General features: G+C 33.9%; 1 protein-coding gene across 1 annotated transcript in view; it reads left to right on the top strand.

Moving 5' to 3' along the window:
- MEOX2 (mesenchyme homeobox 2) overlaps positions 1-19,313 on the top strand; it is a 63,783-nt gene extending 44,470 nt beyond the window's left edge. Inside the window, exons 2-3 of the mRNA XM_082631599.1 lie at positions 3,683-3,855; positions 17,907-19,313. Coding sequence (XP_082487725.1) covers positions 3,683-3,855; positions 17,907-18,131 — 398 coding nt within the window. The 3' untranslated portion in view covers positions 18,132-19,313. The remainder of the gene's footprint in view (positions 1-3,682; positions 3,856-17,906) is intronic.
- Positions 19,314-19,718: the final 405 nt, after the last annotated feature.

The raw sequence follows: 19,718 nt of genomic DNA on the forward strand, positions 1-19,718 counted from the left end.
CTTTACATTTTGATATTTTACAGACATTGGTAAATTATGTTCTTCATTTAAACAAGTTAATAAGTTTACTCAGGGTAGCCAAAAATATACTCAATCATACTTTATTATTTCTCTTTTGCTAAAAGGTATTCTGTGCCACTAGTGAACAGACCAAGCCCTCACATTACTTTTTGTCAGTAAAACATTATTATCTTTTGGCATCCTCTTGCACTAGGGGAAATAAAAAGTCACATGTGGAGAAGTTCTAAATGCTAGACAGAAACGATCCTTAGAGGGCAATTTTTATCCTCCACGGAAGTATTGCAGACTTCTTCCATTAGCATAGTCCCAGGGAGCAAAAGGTTAGGGAACTGGGACTGCCAACTATACCTGAACACATAAGTCAACATTTCCTCCAAGCGGTGAGGGAGAGTGAGAGCGCACCCACATGTGCATTAAAGTATCTGAGACGAGAAACAACAATTGTACTATTTTACATTGCAATGTACTGTACAGATGGTGACATTTTGTTTGCGGTTGTAGGCAAGAAAGGAGGGCAGTTTCCAGACTCCCTCCTCAACACCTACCATTTGGCATAGGATATGGGAGGTTGAAGAAAACGGAGGGAGTTTTGCCTCAGTTGAAACAGCTGGGAAACAGATGGAAGCTAATGTGCAGTTTGCCAAAAGCCTCGTCCAAGGCTGTCACCCGTTTTCCACCAAAGAAAAGCTAGTCAGGTGATAGTAGTAGAAGCTTCAGGGTCAGCAAACGATGGACTTTGCAAAATACAGGGGAAGAAAGTCAAAAACTGTTTAAAATCCAAGATTATAGAAAATATAAGTCCAGAAATGCAATCCCAAGGAGCATGTTTTTCACAGGAAAGAAAAAGTGGGAGCATCATGGGTGGAAACCACAACAGAATCACAGACCCAAGGATAAAAGTGTCCACATAATTAATTGACATTGGTGCCACCTCAGCTACATTGACATTCTCTTTTAGGTAATGAAATCAAGAAGCACATACCCACTCTTTGTCACGTTAATTCCAATATAACTATTCCATTTGTGCTTATTGTAAGTGTGCACAATTCACATCATTTTAGTCACTGGGTTTCACTTTGTGAGCTACTTTGGTTTGGAATTCAGGCGCTTGGTAAGTTGCTTTTGGATATAAATGTTGAATTATAGCCAGACTTTTGTTCCAATTCAGTCACTGGATGTATAAACCTTCTCTTGTATATTTCTAGTTTCATTGGGCATGCGTATAGATCCACTGCATGTAACCCTTCTTCCAAGGACTGGCCCAAGTTTTGTATGTTTGTGTGTGTCTGTGGCATTTTTGAAGTACTGCTGAACACTGCGAAAGTTCAAAGAAATCGGTTTCAAAAATAAATACAACTTAATAGGACTTTCCTCAATGTGAATTTGTTCATTCATGCTTATATAAGGGAATGTGTTAACCATGAATCATTCCAATTGAATTGCTTATGAGAAAAAATGCCCTGGCTTTGCTTTCAGTTTCCAGAGTTGCATTACTGAAGGGAAAAGAGCATTGTCCCCACATAAAGAATAATCAGCCACAGATTTCAGACTAAACATGGCTCCAAACTGGCAAAAATATACTTTTGATTCACGTGAGAACATGAGTCCTTGTGAGAGGGACTTATCTGAATATTCTGGGCTGTGACTGAGTTTGCCTCTGCCAGTACAGCTGATGGAAAAGTTAAAAAAAAAAAAAAAAAAGAAAGAAATCAATCATTGGAAAGTTTTGTTCACATAATACCAGAATAGCAAAATGCACCAAAGATGTGGAGGTCGGCAAATCTGTGGCTTAAAAAAGTGGATAATGCACGTTCCGCTTAGAGCCAGGTAAGTTCACATGGTGTAAACACAGCCTAGCTGAGAACTCACACATCTAATCCGTAACTCATCTGGTCCCAGTGGCTTACAATTAGATACAGTCATCCTGTGTCTAACATATCACAAACCACTTTTTGCACTGGATAAAGCCCTGACTGCCCTGTCAAGGTGGGGAGGCAGTCAACATGGGGCTATGTGTCAAGCCCAGAAATGTGGTCTGTGAATTCTAAAGAATTTATGACAGTGCCAGTGCGCCAGTCAGTGAAACATGCCCTGTGATCCCTCACAGGAAATTAATGGCCAAGTATGCCAAAATTTTGATGCAAACCTATTGCCACTGCTGCTACTAGACCTAGAAAACTTTACATTTGGCCAGCGTAGATTCTGGTAAGAGTCAAATCAAAACTGTTTACATTAGAGCACCTTGTCTAGAGGATTTCCATTATGTAGACCCCTCTTGACTTTAGTTAGACTTCCCACAGCCAGAAAGGAAAAGAACACTAAAAAAACAACAATATTTTGTACATAGCATATTTAAGCATCATTGGATGAAGAAACAAATACTGCTTTAAAAGGTCCTTCATAAAGCTGTACCATACTATATTTGTCAATTAAAAAAATGTCACACTTCGTAATCTGATTGACCGTCATTTTTCCTATATCATTTCTCTCATTTGGCTTCATAGAAGAGTTCATTGTATCACTACCTGGTAAAAGCATCACTGCTTGTGTGTACAGGCTCAAAATTAATTAGAAAACTGAAATAATTTTTGAGAGAGTACAGACATGCCACTTTATCTTGATTATGTTGATATTTCACTGAGGTAAATTTGACATGAATTGTTAGATCTGGTATGATTATCTATTACTTTGTATATGTAGAATTTTTTTCCATTATAGGCACACGTTCTGTTCTTCAGTATGTTAAGAATGTCTTCTAACCTACGTCTCAGGGATATTATGAAGATAAGTTAAATAACTCTATGTTAATTATGTCTTGAACTCTTAGAAGAAAAGATGGCATGATATGCTTGCTGTAAATTATGATTTTTTCTACAGGACATTATAAGATTTGGTGTTTGGGTACCTAATTTTAGGTGTTGTGCATCTTATGTTTATCTCATATGTAGGGAAAAGACATTTAAAACTCTGTTCATATTTTGAGTTAAATGAACAAAATTGTATTTATAGATTACACATTGCGCTAAGTATTATTCAAAATAAAAAGAGAGCATTGCTATTGCCTTCAAGGAGACTGCACTTAAATTGAAATTAAAAAACCAATAAATACACACACACACACACACACACACACACACACACAGACTTACGTATGCTTACTCTGAGCTTGAACTGACTTTTATGGTCCAGTTGCTAGATATTTGAATTGCTCAGATAGTCACATACTGAGTCACCACTGTTTCTTAGGATCACTCTGTTTAGTCATACTTAGACCTCAAGAATTTATGTTGAGAAACTTATTAGAAGAAATTTTATATCTGAATAGTTTCAGATATAAAATTGTTTTCTAGAGGGGCTTTGTTTTTATCTTGTTATTATAACAGCATGTTAAGAGCAGTTAAGTTTTTTGTTCCTATTTCAAAAGAAGAAAACTAGGCACTTCCCCAATTAGGCTGTGAGTCACTTGGGGGCACACTGGGAAAAAAAAGAAATTTATCTCACCCTGTTGAGATAAGTCTTACTGTCTTTGGTCTCTGTCTATTTTTACCATGTCTAATGCTACCTGGAAAAGTAGTTACTCAGTAAATGTTTCTGGTATGAATGATATGATTGAACATGTTTAAATGAATGAACTAAATCTAATTCTCTCTTTTATTTTCAGACTCCCAGGAAGGAAATTACAAGTCAGAAGTCAATAGCAAACCCAGGAAGGAAAGGACAGCTTTTACCAAAGAGCAAATCAGAGAACTTGAAGCAGAATTTGCCCATCATAATTATCTGACCAGACTGAGGCGATATGAGATAGCAGTGAATCTGGATCTCACTGAAAGACAGGTAATGTCGGATATTGAGATTATATGATATTTTTAATTGCTTTGGGTCAACAATCTTCTCCCGCCATTTTTGAAATATCTAGATCTGTGGTTCTTAAATATCATTGGGAAGACAGATTTTCTCTTTCACGATGAAGTTTTTGCCCAGCAAAATGACAAAATTAAGAAAGAATAAGATAGTCATGTTTTATAGAAAACTGCATTTATTCAGTTTAAGGAATCATCCTTTGTTCTGTGATTGTACCTTTCTTATATTTTTTTATTTTAAAATATTATTTATTTTATATAATGATGGCATATGGAGAGGAATTTTATTTGCTTATATTTTAAAATCTCCTTATTTTGAATAATAGAAAGTTGGCAATCCCATGTTAGTTTCCTCTCTTGCTCAGGATAGGGTTTATGTTGCACATTAACCCCCAAACCTCAGTGACATAAGAAAAAAGTTCATTGTTTGTTCACTCTCCATACTAACTTTACAAGTCCAGCACTCCAAATAATCACTCAGGGACCCAATCTGACCCTCTGGCATCCTGACATGTGGTGTCCTTGGTAACCACAGGAGGTAAGAAAGAGTTGGAGGTTCATGCATTGACCTTTAAATGTTTTCACCTGGAAATGACCCATGTCACTTCCATTTACACTCTAATGTCCGGAAATAGTCAATAGTACCACTTAAATTCAAGGGAGCTGGGAAATTATGGGAGCAAGGCTACATAGATCATTGGTAAACATTTCTACCCCATTACTTCAAATATTTTTGAAATTGTATTGGTCTCAGAAATTCAAAATTCTGGTACCCACTCATTTAGAGAACACTTTGAAATTATTAGTGACCTGTGGGCACCAGTTAATAAGACCTAAATAATATTTTTAATTAATTACTTTTTAGATCCTTTCTTGTATTTTAATTGAATGGCAAATGATTTGCTCCAGTAGTGTTCCCAGAGCACTCCTTATATGGATTCTGATTTTCCCTAGGAGAATCTACCCTACTGATGGTTAATAGTTGCTAATCTTTAGGAAAACATTCCTGAAAGGCAAATGCAAACATCTTTATGGACAGTGCAGTTTTGATTGGCACTCTTAGGAGTAGAGTCTCATTTCCTCTTCCACTGTATGCACCTCCTCCAGGGATCCCACTGGAAGCAAAGAAATATCAACATGGTGTGGACAGATGAATACTGTCTTAGGAAAGCAAGTTATTTTATCCAACTTCTTCAATCATCTGCTTTCCTTCTGTTAATTTCTGTATTTCAGTTTTTAGTAGGATAATTCTGGGTAGTGAAAATATACAGAGGAACACTTTTATGTGGTTTTATTTATTGGCAGTTTATATTTTATTAAATATTACGACTAGTACCGAAGTTATGGAGCACAACATTTTCCTTCCCTTGAATTTCACATACAAAGTTCTCTCCATAAGTGTACAACATTTGGCATGCTGGAAAGCAGGATCCAAAATCTACATTGTCAGACATCTGTTTTTTTGCTTTTTTTTTTTTTTAACTGGAAACAGAAAAAAAGGAGGGTGGAATTATACATTAATGTTTTTGTATAGAGACAGTGAATTCTAGGAAATGAAAGTATATTTTAAATGATACATAAAGGAAATAAGAAACTAGGGTTTTCTTGTAATCTACAGAAATATGGGATGCATTACTGTGTTTAGTCTAGAGAAAAGTCAAGATCCGTGCTTTCTTTTCTGGGAATGTCCTATGGTTACCTGTCATTATCTGATCATAGAGCAGAGGTCTCACTTTTGGCTAAGAATAATGTCTTTTTAGGAGAAATTCTGTAAATTTGGTTTGGGAATTTTGAAGGTATTTTGGGTATTTCTTCTTTTTTCCTAACTGACTTGCCATTCTTGGAAAAGAATCAGAAGCCATTATGTGAAAAACTTATGTACATATATATACATACCCACACACACACTGTATACACACACATGCACAATTTTAATCTTTGTTTTTTAAAAAGGGTCCCTTTAAAATTTGTATCACGTAGCCTTTGCTGTGTAACAAGCCACTGAAAAGTCTTAATGGCTTTAAATAATAACCAACATTTAATTTGTTCAAAATTTTGAGGATCAAAGATTTTGACTGGGCTCAGTTGGCCTACTTCTGGCCTTACCTAGAGCCCTCATGGAACTGTAGTCAGCTGGTGGGTAACTAAGAATTGGTTGGTGTAGGCAGCCTCACCTGGGACATCTTGTCCCTGTTGCATATGTGGTTTCATCTTCTAATAGGCTCCCTGGGATTCACAAAGCATTCCCAGGAGTATTTAGAGGAAAAACGCCAATGTACAAGGGCTTTCAAAGCCTCTGCTTGCATCATATTTACTAATGTCCCATTGTCTAAAGTGAATCATATGACCAAGTTCGGTGTCATTGTAAGAGGGGACCGCCTATGGGAGTAGACCCATGGAAGGAAGGCAAAATTTTTTGGAGGTCATTAGGGAAACAATCTAACTATAGCTCCATAAAGGGAAAAAATAACAACAACAACAAACACTAAGAGTTAATTAGGTTTTCAAAGAATTGAAAATTTGGTATTGTGTAGAAGAGTTTTTTTATCCTATAAATCTCTATTAACGGTTTTGCAAGTTAATAAGAAAATATGATGGATGCATGTGGAACCTAAATTCCCAATCAAAATTATGTTTTTAGTTTTTGCTAGTCAGAAAAAAAATTTAATTGTTATGAGAAAAATCTGAACAAAAATCCTAGATTTGCCAATTGGAATTGGGTATTCTTAGGCAAGTAACAATCTCCCCAAGGCATAAAATGGAAATTAAAACTACCTTCTCTTTCTTCTACTCAGATTTATATGTCACAATGAATGTCAAAGAAATTTTAGCATAAACTATAAAACAAATCTATCACCCAGAGGGGGAAAACTTCTTTGCTATGCAAGGCATAGTGAGTTAATCCTTTTGTAACACAAATATTTGTTGAGCTAGACGATAGAAATAAAATCTTATTAAAATAAGCTGGACAAGTCTGGTAGAACTCATGGAAGAAGCAAAAATTGAACAAGTGTTCACTATTGTGATGAGTGTTGAATATCAAAAGAGAGGAATGACAGGGTCATCTGAGAGAATGTTTCTGGTTATGCCAAATGTTTATGTCTTTTTCCTCTATTTCAGTGCACATTCATTATCTTAAATTAAGAATCCGAAGGCTTTTTTTCTGGGCTGAATTTTACTATGCTAAATTCATCAGAAAAATATTGTATGCTGTCAATCAGTTTTGCTATTCTTAAAGGTCTGAAAGCATATTCCTCCAAGATGCCAGAGTGCTCATCCCAGTGAGATATTTTCAGTTTATTTTCTCATGGTTGGGCTTTAAAAATTATAAACATAGAGTTATAAACTGAACCCTTTGCACTCATCTTCTTTTAATTGAGATACAGCTATTCCATTACTTTGATTTTGCATTAATGTCATACATACTTACCTATGTAATCTATATCTTGACATATAAAATCTTAAATAACTCCCCTTTTATAGGATTTCCAAATGTAAAATATTCTAATTATAAGTGTACAGTTTTCCAGTTCCATTCTGCTGCAAGATTTTTTCCATACTTTAAAATAACATGAGATTTATTAAAGTAACTTAAATGTATACACCAAAGAATATTATATCTAACTCCATTTTGTTCAGTGTTTTCCTTAACTTTAATAGAATAATCTCCTAAAATTTTTTTTATTGATTTTTTAAAAGCCTTTCAAGATTCAAATATAGAAAAAGAACTTGTATGTTCTAACAATGTAAAGGGAAAAAACAAACAAATATTGAATCATTTCCATTAATAGCAGAATTGTTTCACAAGAAATAACTTTCTCCTAAATGAAAACTTACTTTATAACCGGAAACAGTTTTTAGATGTAATTTTATTTAGAAAATTTACATAATTGCCTTTAAAATATGTATATGTATAATTGATATGTTATTTGTAGATACTGCTCCCTTGTTTATATCACCCAATCAATATACTTGCCACAATGCTCTGATGGGCCACATACATGTGATTATAAATATTTGCAATAATGATTAGTTTTCCTTTTAGAGAAAAGTAAGGTACACTAAATCCTTAAATATCACTCGGGACTCAAATTTTCAAATCTGAAGAATAGTTCTGAAATCTCCAAAGAAATAGGACTTTTATGTTTGTGTCTCCCATAATGCAGTGCCTATACAGGTAGGGGAAGTCTGTAATCCCCTTTGAACTCCATCTGGCCAAAGAGGAAAAAGAAAGAAGGAGAAAAAGAGGCTTATCCTGCAAAGGAATTCCATGTTAGCACTTAGGTGTTAAAGAAAATTGATTTATGTTAAATAAAAATGAATACACTGGAACAAAGTTGAGCTTTAAATATTTTAATTATATAGTGTTTTTTTGTGGAATAGTTACCACTCTAGTAACCTTCCAGTTTCTAATTTACAGCCTCAAGTGTACAACATATTCTCATATACCCTTCTCAGTCAACATCTAATAATCCTCAGTTGGCAGAGCCACTTGGAATACTTTGAAGAGCCAGTCAGTCTAAAGACCCTCCTGTCCCAAGATTTTTTTTAAGTTTGACAAGCTTATTCTGGCTTTTTCATCCATCCAGATACACTTGGAAAAAGCTCATGCCAAATTTTTAATGTCTCACAATGGGAAGAAGAGGGAAGGCAGCTGCATAAAACTATGAGTGACAAAATGGACATATTTATAGAGTTAAGGCTGCCAAATATAGAAAGAATGGGAGATCCTTCCTTTTCACAAAATCATTTCACAGAGCTAATCAAAGGTGCAATGTTGCAGATTTGTAAGCTAAGATTACCAGGATAAACAGCCTGAATTCATGATACCTCTGCCAAGATAAATGGAAAATCCCACCTAGTTGTATCATATTACATTAGTGGGAATGAGAGGGATTATGTTTTGTTTGTTACTCATAAATCATTAAATGGCTCAATGCCAAGTATTTTCCAAATAGATGTCCATTTTTTGGATGACTGTGAAGGAGAATTTTTCCTGTGCCAAATAAACAGTGGTTTTGTGTTTTACTCAGAATTTTGCATAATCCCTCCCCTTTGCAGGTTTATTTCTATACATATCTATGAATACTTTCAGTTACTTAGGTAATAAATTATGTCTCCAAGATCAGACATATTGTCTATTCAAGGTAATCCAAGAATACCTGTGTAGCCAGTGATTTTAGATATTTCCTCATTTCTTTAGAGTAGTATTTAACAGTCACGTAGAGTAACGGTTAGATATTTCTTTTGCTTAAATCATGGTGTGCCTGCTAATTTGAGAGATTAAATATAATTTGACTCTGATGGGAAAAATGGGGTAGGATAGGGTGCACAATTTGATGGTGGAATATACAATGGAATCTTAGTTCAAAATAAAAAGAGATATTTCCTGAATAATGTTGTTTTTTTGGTTTTTTAAAGAAATGCATATCGACAATGTGTGGTGAGCTCTAAAAGCCACATTCAGAACTGCCTTAGGTTCCACAAAACAAAGGCTATGATGTAAAATTTAAGAATATCAATAATAAAGCAAAATCTATAAAGAGAAGATTAACAATTCCACCCTCCCCTAAATTAATTTTCAGAGATATTAGCTGTATAAAGTAGAAGGCTGAGAAATAAACAGTTGAACCCTAACCTTTTACCAATGTAAATATCCAAGTTTGAAATAATATAGAAAAAAATCAGAAAAATAAGACTCCACCCTTATTGAACCAGCCTTGAGAGTATGTAAGGAATCTATTTTTAAAAACGTTCTTAGGTAGATGAATAGAGAGATAGACATAGAGATATACAGATACATCGCTATCTACCTGTATGTATATACACACACATATAAAATGAGCCTTAATTTTAGGTATTTCCTCAATAAGGAAACAAGTAATTAACTTATATTTAATCAATAAATCGACAGTAACATTCTGAAACATATGCGTTGCAACACAGATCATCATTTAAACTGTAATGTTAAAGAAAAAATCTTCTGTAATGAAAGATTACTCCTTTTCCACAGTATCCTTGCGATCATGTAAGTTTTTTTCATGTAATTTAAAATGAATTCTAAAACTAAGAAGCTTCTGGAAATTTTGAGAAGCCGGTTCAAGTTTTATGTTGATATCTTCAACTTTAAAGAGATGTTCTGTTATCTAAAAATGTATATAGAGCATTGCATATGTTCTATGACATCTATAAAATAGTAAATACAGATCTAATAGTGGACAATTTCTAGAGAATTTGGCTATAAAAGACTTTCTACCAATTAACTCCCTATTTCCATGACTCCTCATGAAAACCTGAGACGTATTTAACTTAGGATGGATTTTAACTTCATTTCTCTTTATCACTTCTAATTCTTATGCTGAACAGTTTTTTTTCAATTTTTTGAAATTTTCCCAGTTATTGAAATTACTGAATACTTTTGTGGTCAGTGTATATTCATATGATAGTAATAATTGCCATTATAAGTTCTTAGAATAATTTTGGAGACAGTCCCAAAATCTAATAAAAGTGTGGTGAAAGTTCACATGTATTCTGATATTGAAATTAGTTGTCAAGAAATAATCTGAATATTTAATTAGATTGAATCATAAGAATTGCCAATATTCTGCTCTTATAAGAATGGTGAGTTTCTGTGTTTCAATCAAATATTTACATTTGATAGATTTCACTTAATTAGACAGTGGCTAGGATAAAGTTCATTTCTTAAAATTGTATATACTGATTGTGATATATTGCTAACTATTGTTAAACATTATCCCAGAGATTAGGCAAGATGTTGCGAGCAAAGGTCATCATTCTAGTTGATCTTAGTAGTTTAAACAAGATAAATACCAGCTGTGGGTCAGAATACACAATTTCCATGTATTCAAGAATTGCTATTCAGGAATTTGTTAACACAGCAATGGAGAAAAATGCCTTATTTAGTTTTGATATTTCCACACAGATTTGCTGAAGTCATTTACTCATGATATACTGAGCTAAACAATATTTCACTTAGAATAACTAAAAGATGTATCTGTTTTTTTTAAATCTTGTATAGAATTAGTGTAGTGAATTTTCACTGTAAATTAATATTAATAAAGTAGGTCATTTGAATTGAATTTCATCAGGTATGACAAAAGGTATAATTGTTAGCATTTACTACTACTATGACATTTCTAAAGGGTCAAATTTAAAAGTGGTCAGTCCTCTAAGAATTTTGCTCGTCATGTGAATGATTCCTCTGGCTGCATTTTTGTTAAGGAGAATATAATACATATGATTGGCTTGTAATTGTACCCATTGCATTACCATTTATAATGGAGAATTTCATTTGTTGCCTAGGAAAGAGTTTATTTCTTGTTCAACATGTTATTTGCCCACGGCTGCCAATGGCTAATGCGTATTCAGTTTGTTCAAAGACATGTGAAACAGTAAATGTTTTATGACTACATTTTTTTTTAGTGAGCCTGGTTCTCAAGCATTCTAAGTACAAAAAGAAAAAAAGAGACTTTGAAAATTATAGAGACCAGAAAATGATTTCCTGGTCTTAAACATTGTGTTAAAATAGAGGAGAAAGGTGAGTGGCAGTCCTCTACGCAGGGATTCAGGCTTTAGTCATGGAATATGTCCTAACCCCCTTCACCCCACAACACACACACACACACACACACACACACACACACACACACACACACACACACACACACACACCCCACATCCCAACCCCATGTTGCACTGCTATAGAAACAGCAGTCAACCGGTAGCTCCCACGTGCTTCTTGGAAATAGCCGAGGGATTCCTTCTGTTAATCAGATATAAATCTATTCAGACAGGAAGAGTAAAGAAGCTTTCTTTTCTTCCATTTTTCATCCTTACCTTATAGAGCATTCTTGGTTCTAATTCTTCAGTTTAACCGCTGACTTTGCCACAGAATTACTTGGGTAAGTCTTACTGGGATCCATTTATTGATACAGTAGGTTTACTAGATCAGCCACCATGATCAAATTTAATCACACCTGTGATAAAATTATGTTCACACAATTACTCCTTTGCATGTTTTCACATGTTAAAGATGTGAATAAATATTTGTTAGTGTTTACAGTATTTCAAGTGTTCACATACAAATAGAAACAGTTGAAATATTAAATCTACAAACTCCAGATGTTTAGAGACATCTAAGTATGTCACTGAAATATTTAGTTTTCATCCAGATGTTATGTGTTATGATTGCTTCTTCAAAAGACACATTTATGGTAGTCTATAAATATGGGTTATAGCATTTTATAGATTCTACTTGCTATCAACCAGTTTGCCTCTGGCCATTTTAGAAAATTGTATGACAATACAACTACATATTTCATTTGTGTTCTCCTGATATATTGTGAACCCTCAAGGACAGGTATTATGAACTTATACATAGAAGGCCATATGTGAATGCCTAAATAAATTAAAGAGATAAAATGAATGTTTAGCATATAGTAACAATGATTCTCAGTTACAGTATTTTTATTAAAGAGAAAAATTAGATTTCTAGATTCTGAAATATCATTTAAACAAATTAACTACAGTAAGATTCTCTTAGCTGCTTTCTTCAGTAACGAGAGTCAAGATGTGAATAAATGTTTTCCTATTTATTTAAATAGTAGTTTGATTATCCAGGCAATGTGAATACTAAATACTTGTAAACTAGGGGATTAAAAAGTGAGGCTTCGTAATAATCAGATGTTCTGAAAAGTAAGGTTTATAACTGAGCACTTTAAATATTTACTACTAATACTGCAGGCTATTATTTCCTTTGTTATTTTTTTATTTTGAAGATTTTGTTGAAAAATACTACCTTCATGCAGAAATATTAAGAGCCTATAAGTTTGGTTCATATTGCTTTGGTTTCATGAACAATGGTATTTTTTTATTACTCAGATTCTTGTGGGAGAAATAATTTATTTTTATCTGAATTATTAATCATACTATGTAACAAAACATACTTCATATGGAATTTTGCCCTAGATCCAATCTTAAAAAAAAGAAATACTAAAAAAAAAAAAAAAAAAAAAAAAAAACCGTTAACCAGCATTTCCAGAGAAATTGCCGATAGGAGATAAATTGACTTTAAGCCCAAATAAAATAATAAAAGTTCACAAAATTTATATATCATACTCCAAGATGGACAGATTTGTTTTAGTTGTAAGCAAAATATTTGATGATCCAATTTCCTAGCACCTAAGGTACCACCCTAGGTTACTAGAACAAAAAATTCAGAGACACACAGGATGCCAGTAACAACAAGAGCATGAGACTCCCAGAGGAAAGAAATCATTTGCTATAATAATTGTGTGGCAGCAAAACAGTGTGGGACATTGAATGTAGGCGTAGAGTTCATGCCATCTCATGGACCATTGAGGGAACCTCTTATTAGGGGATTAGCAATGACACCAACTACAACAACAAGCAGTTTAAGGATATTCTGTAAAAGATGAAGCTAATCTTTACTCACCTCAGTATATGCCAAAGGCCTCATATACAGTCAGTAAACTGCCCTTGAGGGCAGGAACTATTTCTTATTTATTTGTACACATTCCTCAATCTAACCCCTCTTACCTGTTACTAAACATTCAGTAATATTGAGTGTATGAATGAATGACTAGAGATTCCAAGTCACCAAGGAAACACAAGATTAGTTTTACTCTACTTAGTTTATAAGTGCAGATTATTATATGAAACACACTTGCAAATTTTAATCAAAATGATTTGCATATTTTAAAAATTGTCAAGCATTTGAATGATTATTCTTTAGCTATCTTACAAAAGTATTTTTTCAATCCAGCCAACGAAGCTGGATTATTAAGTGATAATAAATTAAACTATAAAGTTTCTTTATTTATAAAACCATGGAGTTATTATTCTAATGGCAATATTGACATAATCCGGAATTACTTTTATAGATTTGTTTTTAATACTGTGATGGTTGTAGAAAAACATATGCTTTTCCCCAAAATCTTCCTCTCCTTATTTCAGTTCATCCCAATATTTTATAGTGTATTTGAAAATACAACTGGACACACTGACTTTTGAAGTTCTCTACTCTTCCTTCCCATTTTTATATGGTGTACTCCTCATGCATCTGTTTCTGTGTTTTGTTCCATTACTAAATTCATGGAGTTCCTGTATCAAATATGTAGCTTGAAATAAGAAAATACCTCAAGGTATTTCAAGAAATACCTCAAGAAGATACCTAAAGGTATTAGAATTTTTAAATTTATTATATAATCATCAAATGCTCTCACATATACATGCATATATCTATATATCCATATATATGTATTGTTACATAGCTACTATTGAAAACTCTGAAGTATTTCATTTGTCTGTTTAAGAAAATGAAATGGCAAAATTTCACATGGTAGACATAGGAAACAACACAAAATAACCTATACTGTTTCTAAAATCAATACCATATTCTTACATTTTTCTCATTTAGAATTGCACATAACAGGTTTTATACTGGTATTATAGAATTAATGCACCCCTCCTCCCAGAAAAGGAAATAAGTATAGATTTAAAGAAATCTATTCCTCCCATTTTCTGCCAAGATTATTTTGGCTGGATATTTCACTCTTTAGTGACAATGATGATGATGTGTTTCTTCCATCTGGAATTGTCCATGGAGAAAATGTCCCTATGGAGAATCTTGAAAGGCTCATTATTCCAATATTACAAATATGAAAATTGAGGCAGAGAGAAGTATAATTTTCTCAAATTCACACAGAAACTCAGAAGTGAAGCCAGGAGTAGAGCTCAACTCATGTGGAAAAGATCTAATGAAACATGCAATGTCAAACTTGCAAAGGTAATTAAATTGAGTAGTATAATTACCCAAATTACAGTACAGGAAAATAGTGTCATATTTACAAACCTAATTATATTGAGTAGGAGAATTACCTGAATGATAGTAATCATATGGATGGAGTTCACATACTTTATATTCTTTACTTTTCTAACCTCAAGGCTTAAAAAGCAGGAGTTTGAAATATAATAGGAACAAAACCAAAAAAAAAAAAAAATCAATTTGGAGCCAAACAAACCGCCAGGTTTAAATTCTGGCACCACATTTTCGCATTTGTGTACTCTTAGACAAGTCACTTAACCTTTGAGTCTCAACTGCCTCATCTATAAAATAGGAATCATATAGAAAAAATTTTGAGTATTTGAAAAATGCATATATAGCACCTATCAGTATAGGGGCTTAGTGCCAAGTAGATATATGATTAAAAATCACAGCTTGTCATTTGGCTATTAAGTAATAATAATATAAGAACACCAGGGCTTCCCTGGTGGCGCAGTGCTTGAGAGTCCACCTGCCGATGCAGGGGACACGGGTTCGTGCCCCGGTCCGGGAAGATCCCACATGCCGCGGAGCAGCTGGGCCCGTGAGCCATGGGCGCTGAGCCTGCGCGTCCGGAGCTTGTGCTCCGCAACGGGAGAGGTCACAACAGTGAGAGGCCCGCGTACCGCAAAAAAAAAAAAAAAAAAAAAAAAACCCACCAATCAGCTTGTTTTTAATCAGTCTATTTTACTACATATTCTGCGTTTCTAAGCAATCTTTTCCTACATTTTCTTATTTTTGATTGTAAATGGATTAATATATGTATGGATAATGTATGATACAAGATTTTAATTATGGTCTGATAGAACAATGAAAATCCAGAGTTGAGAAATGACTTGGTTTAAATATTTTTTGGTGCCAGCAGCTGAGAAAACTGTACAAATTTTGATGGAGTATTGTGATTTGAAGACCACTAAAATAAGTACATCTTTAGAAATGTAATATGTTTCTCTTTACTTTCTCTTTAGCACTCTGCATTTACAGAAATTGAGATTGTTTCTAAAATGAAAATGGAGAATATTCAAAATATTCCTGGAGTAGAATAAAACAGAACTATCTCTGCCAGATATAAAGACTTACTATGAAATTATGATAAGACTGCGGTTTTGTCAAAAGGATATAACAAATGAGTGCATCAATAAAGCTATGTGTAAATGGAAACTTGATGTATAACAAAGTTGAAAACAATAATTTCTGGAAAAAGGGTGGACTATTCATTAAATGGTCTTGGAATAACTTATTATACATGTGGAATAAAGTAAATTTAGAAATTTTCTTTGCAGTATATGCTAAAATCAGTACGTCATGGATTGAGCACTTCAATTTGAAATGCAAGCCTTAAAACTTTTAGAAGGCAAAGAAGAATATCTTAATGGTCTCAGAAGAAAGAAGATTTTTAGAGACGACATGAAAAAGATAGCCATAAGAGAAACAATTGATAAATTTGAATATAATAAATTTTAGAGTTTCTGATCATCAAAAGATACTCTAAGGAAAGGAAATGGACACACTATAAATTGAGAGACTATAGTAACAGCCATATAACCACAAAGCATTAAATTAGCATTCAGAACATATTTTAAGAGTCCATAAGGAATGAAATTAAATCCAAAAACAACTCAGTGCAACCCAAAGATGTGGAGGCATTTCACAAAAGAAGAGATACAACTGGGCCATAAACACTTAAAGATGCTGTATTTTATAGTAATCAGGAAATGCAAACTAAGAACATGGTGCGATAACATTTATAGTCATTATATTGGAAAAAACTGACTGATAACTCCAAATATTGACAAAGATGTGGACTGATAAGAACTCTTACACCCCGGACTGCAGGTGGTTAAATTGATGAAGCTTTGGAAAATAATTTATCTGTATTATCATGTTAAATTCAACATTCATACACCCTGTGTATGATGGCAACTCCTGGATGTATACTCAGAGAAGTTCTATCACATGTTTAGCACAACACAAATGCAAGAATATTTATAACAGCATCATTTATAATGGAAAAAAACAAGTTTTTCAAGTGTCCATGAACAGGAGAATGGGTACACTGTGATATATTCACACAATGAAATCGTATACAGTCATGAAAAATGAATGAATGCAGTCCCTTGAATCAACATGGATAAGGCAAGAAGGCTATAGTTAAAAACATTCCATTTTGATAAATCTAAAAGACAGACGAAATTAGTACTCTTTAGGGTCACATGTAGTGAAAAAAGCTGTTGTCTCTGTTTATATCTTTGTTTCAAATAAGGGCTTGGGAATGATAAACACAAAAGTCAGGCTTGTGGTAACTTTGAGTGGGGTAGACAGAGAAATGCAATGTAAAAGGAATAGTTAGCCTAATAAGAATATACAGTGATGAGAAGTGCAGCAGGAAAGGAAGTGAGTTCCTCCTAAACAAGAAAATGAAATGATGCCATTGTTATTATGGTTGTGGTCATGGATGGTCATTTAATGCATGTCTCTACAAAGCTGATGAGACTACCATAATATACAATCTCAGTATTAGCAATTAACAAGTATCAGTGAAAATTTCGGATCTCGATCTTGTTTTGAGGAAATCATTGGAATCACATACATGTAAAGTAAAATAAAAGTACTAAGGGCAGAAAAAAAAGCATAGTTCAAAAGAAGATGGACTCACTCTGAGGTGGAATGGTCAAGTAAAGCTTTGGGAACGCAGCCGTGGACTGCAGTGGCACAGAATGACCTTCCAGATGTAGCTTCATCAGTAGCTCCCTGAGCATTTTTTAAATGGGCTCAGGAATTGACAGCCCGGGGCGGGAGGAGGGCTGTTGTTTGACCCAGACAATTATTAAATGTTAGTTCTAATTCACAGAAACTCTTTATAAAGCTAAATACCTTTGAACAGCCTAAAATGATAGAGTATTTTCCCATCTATTTTTTATACTGTATGTCATAAAATGTGAAATATAGTACTTGGTACCTTCTGAAAGTTTTAAAATTATTCTCATGAACATGGGACATGATTACATTCAATGTTGATTTATTTTCATATTCACTCTTTCATAGTGTGTATAAGTCTTTGAAAAGCTATTTTTTTCACTGATGACCAAAAAGGACGAAAAAAATGGTCCATTTAACTTTCTTTCGTGCTTTCTTTTGTTTGCTCCCTTTCTTCGTTAAAGGTGAAAGTCTGGTTCCAGAACAGGCGAATGAAGTGGAAGAGAGTAAAAGGAGGACAGCAAGGAGCTGCTGCTCGAGAAAAGGAACTGGTGAATGTGAAAAAAGGAACACTTCTCCCTTCAGAGCTTTCGGGAATCGGTGCAGCCACTCTCCAACAAACAGGGGACTCTCTAGCGAATGAAGACAGCCACGACAGTGACCACAGCTCAGAGCATGCACACTTATGATATACACGGAGGGGATCAGCTCCATTCTCAGGAAAGAAATGTTGTGATGGCAAGCCTTCTTCAAACATCGTTTACACAGAGAGATGACTAGGACCATGATTTTTAATATTATTAAATTCAGGCATCTCGAGTCTGTTTCTCATGATATATAGAGGGTTTACACTAAGTACCACTTATTAAAGATTCTTCTACAGTGAAGATGGAGGTGAACTTGCTTTGAATATTACAGATGTGTTGGTCGTGTGTATGACAGTGAGCAGCTTTGTGTTTGCTTTTGCTTGCACTGAAAATTAAATTGCTATCAAGAGCAAACTATGAGACATGTGCATTGAAGGTGCCTCCAGAGTGAAGATGCAGAAGGTGAATTTGCTCTGAACATTCCAGATGTCCGAGGTCATGTGTGTGACAGTGGGCAGGTATTTGCTCTTGCTTGCACTGACAGTTACACTACTATCAAGAATAAACCATGAGACATTTTATCCTGAACAGCCACAGTGCCTGAAATCACTCTTAAGTGGATTAAAAAATGTATTTTAACTCTGTATATATTACCCTTAAGTCATTTTACTGTCTTCACTAAGTTTAGCAATGCATTCGTATTAGCTGATGAAAATAGGCACTCACGATGACAACCAGAACCAGCTTCTTGTCTTTTTATACATTTTGTCATCCCAGAAACAATCAGCACATGCTTACTTATTTTTGAGTAGAGAAAAATACATTAGAGTCTGATAGGACATATTCTTGTACCACAGACAAAACAAATCTTATGTTGCATTTTCTATCAACTGCTGCTAATACATTATTGTAAAACTTACCTAGCTCCTCAATTCTTCCTATCTTCTAGCTTGGAAAAAAATTTAGGATCATAGGCAAATCAGTTACTTGCAGAAAGAGCTTTGTATGACAGACATTGTCTGATTTTATTTCTATAAAATGTTAGCTGTTGTGAATATGATTTAATTAACAAGAAAAAGGGTTCCCCTCCTGATTGGCCATGGTGTTAGACAAGTTGCAAAACAAAATTGATTCCTCAAGTTGGTAGAATGTAAAATTCTGAATGTTTTCAAATTAAATTCAGTAAAAACACATTATTTTTTCATATGTGATGTATTCATGCAGAACAACAATCTTTGTATTTTGTTTAAAAAGTGTTTAATAAATGATCCTTTGTAAATAATTTTGGTCTCCCTACAGTGATTTCCTAAATGTTTACAGGTTTTCATGATAATGCTGAAGTGCCAATTCGTCTGCACTTGTGTAAATCCAGATGATCATAATTAGTGAATCATCTACATTTTTTTTATTTCTGAACTTTTTTATTACTGAAAAAATCCTTGTGTAATAAAAAACCATCTGAGAATAGGCATGTGGTAAGCCATTTCCCTGATTTGAAGAATATGCCAAATAGATTTCTTTGTATGTTTTATGAAATCAAAGACAAAAGTAATATTATTCACCACAATGTGAGAAACAACACAGTCATACGTTTTTAAGGTTATGTATAAATAGAGATGAATTATCCAATGATTGTTTCTAAGTAAAAATATCCAGAGTTGTTGATGTGAAAATAAGCTAAATAAGCTA

The sequence above is a fragment of the Mesoplodon mirus genome (genome assembly GCF_964341445.2).
Source record: "Mesoplodon mirus genome assembly, chromosome: 9".
NCBI lineage: Eukaryota > Metazoa > Chordata > Mammalia > Artiodactyla > Ziphiidae > Mesoplodon > Mesoplodon mirus.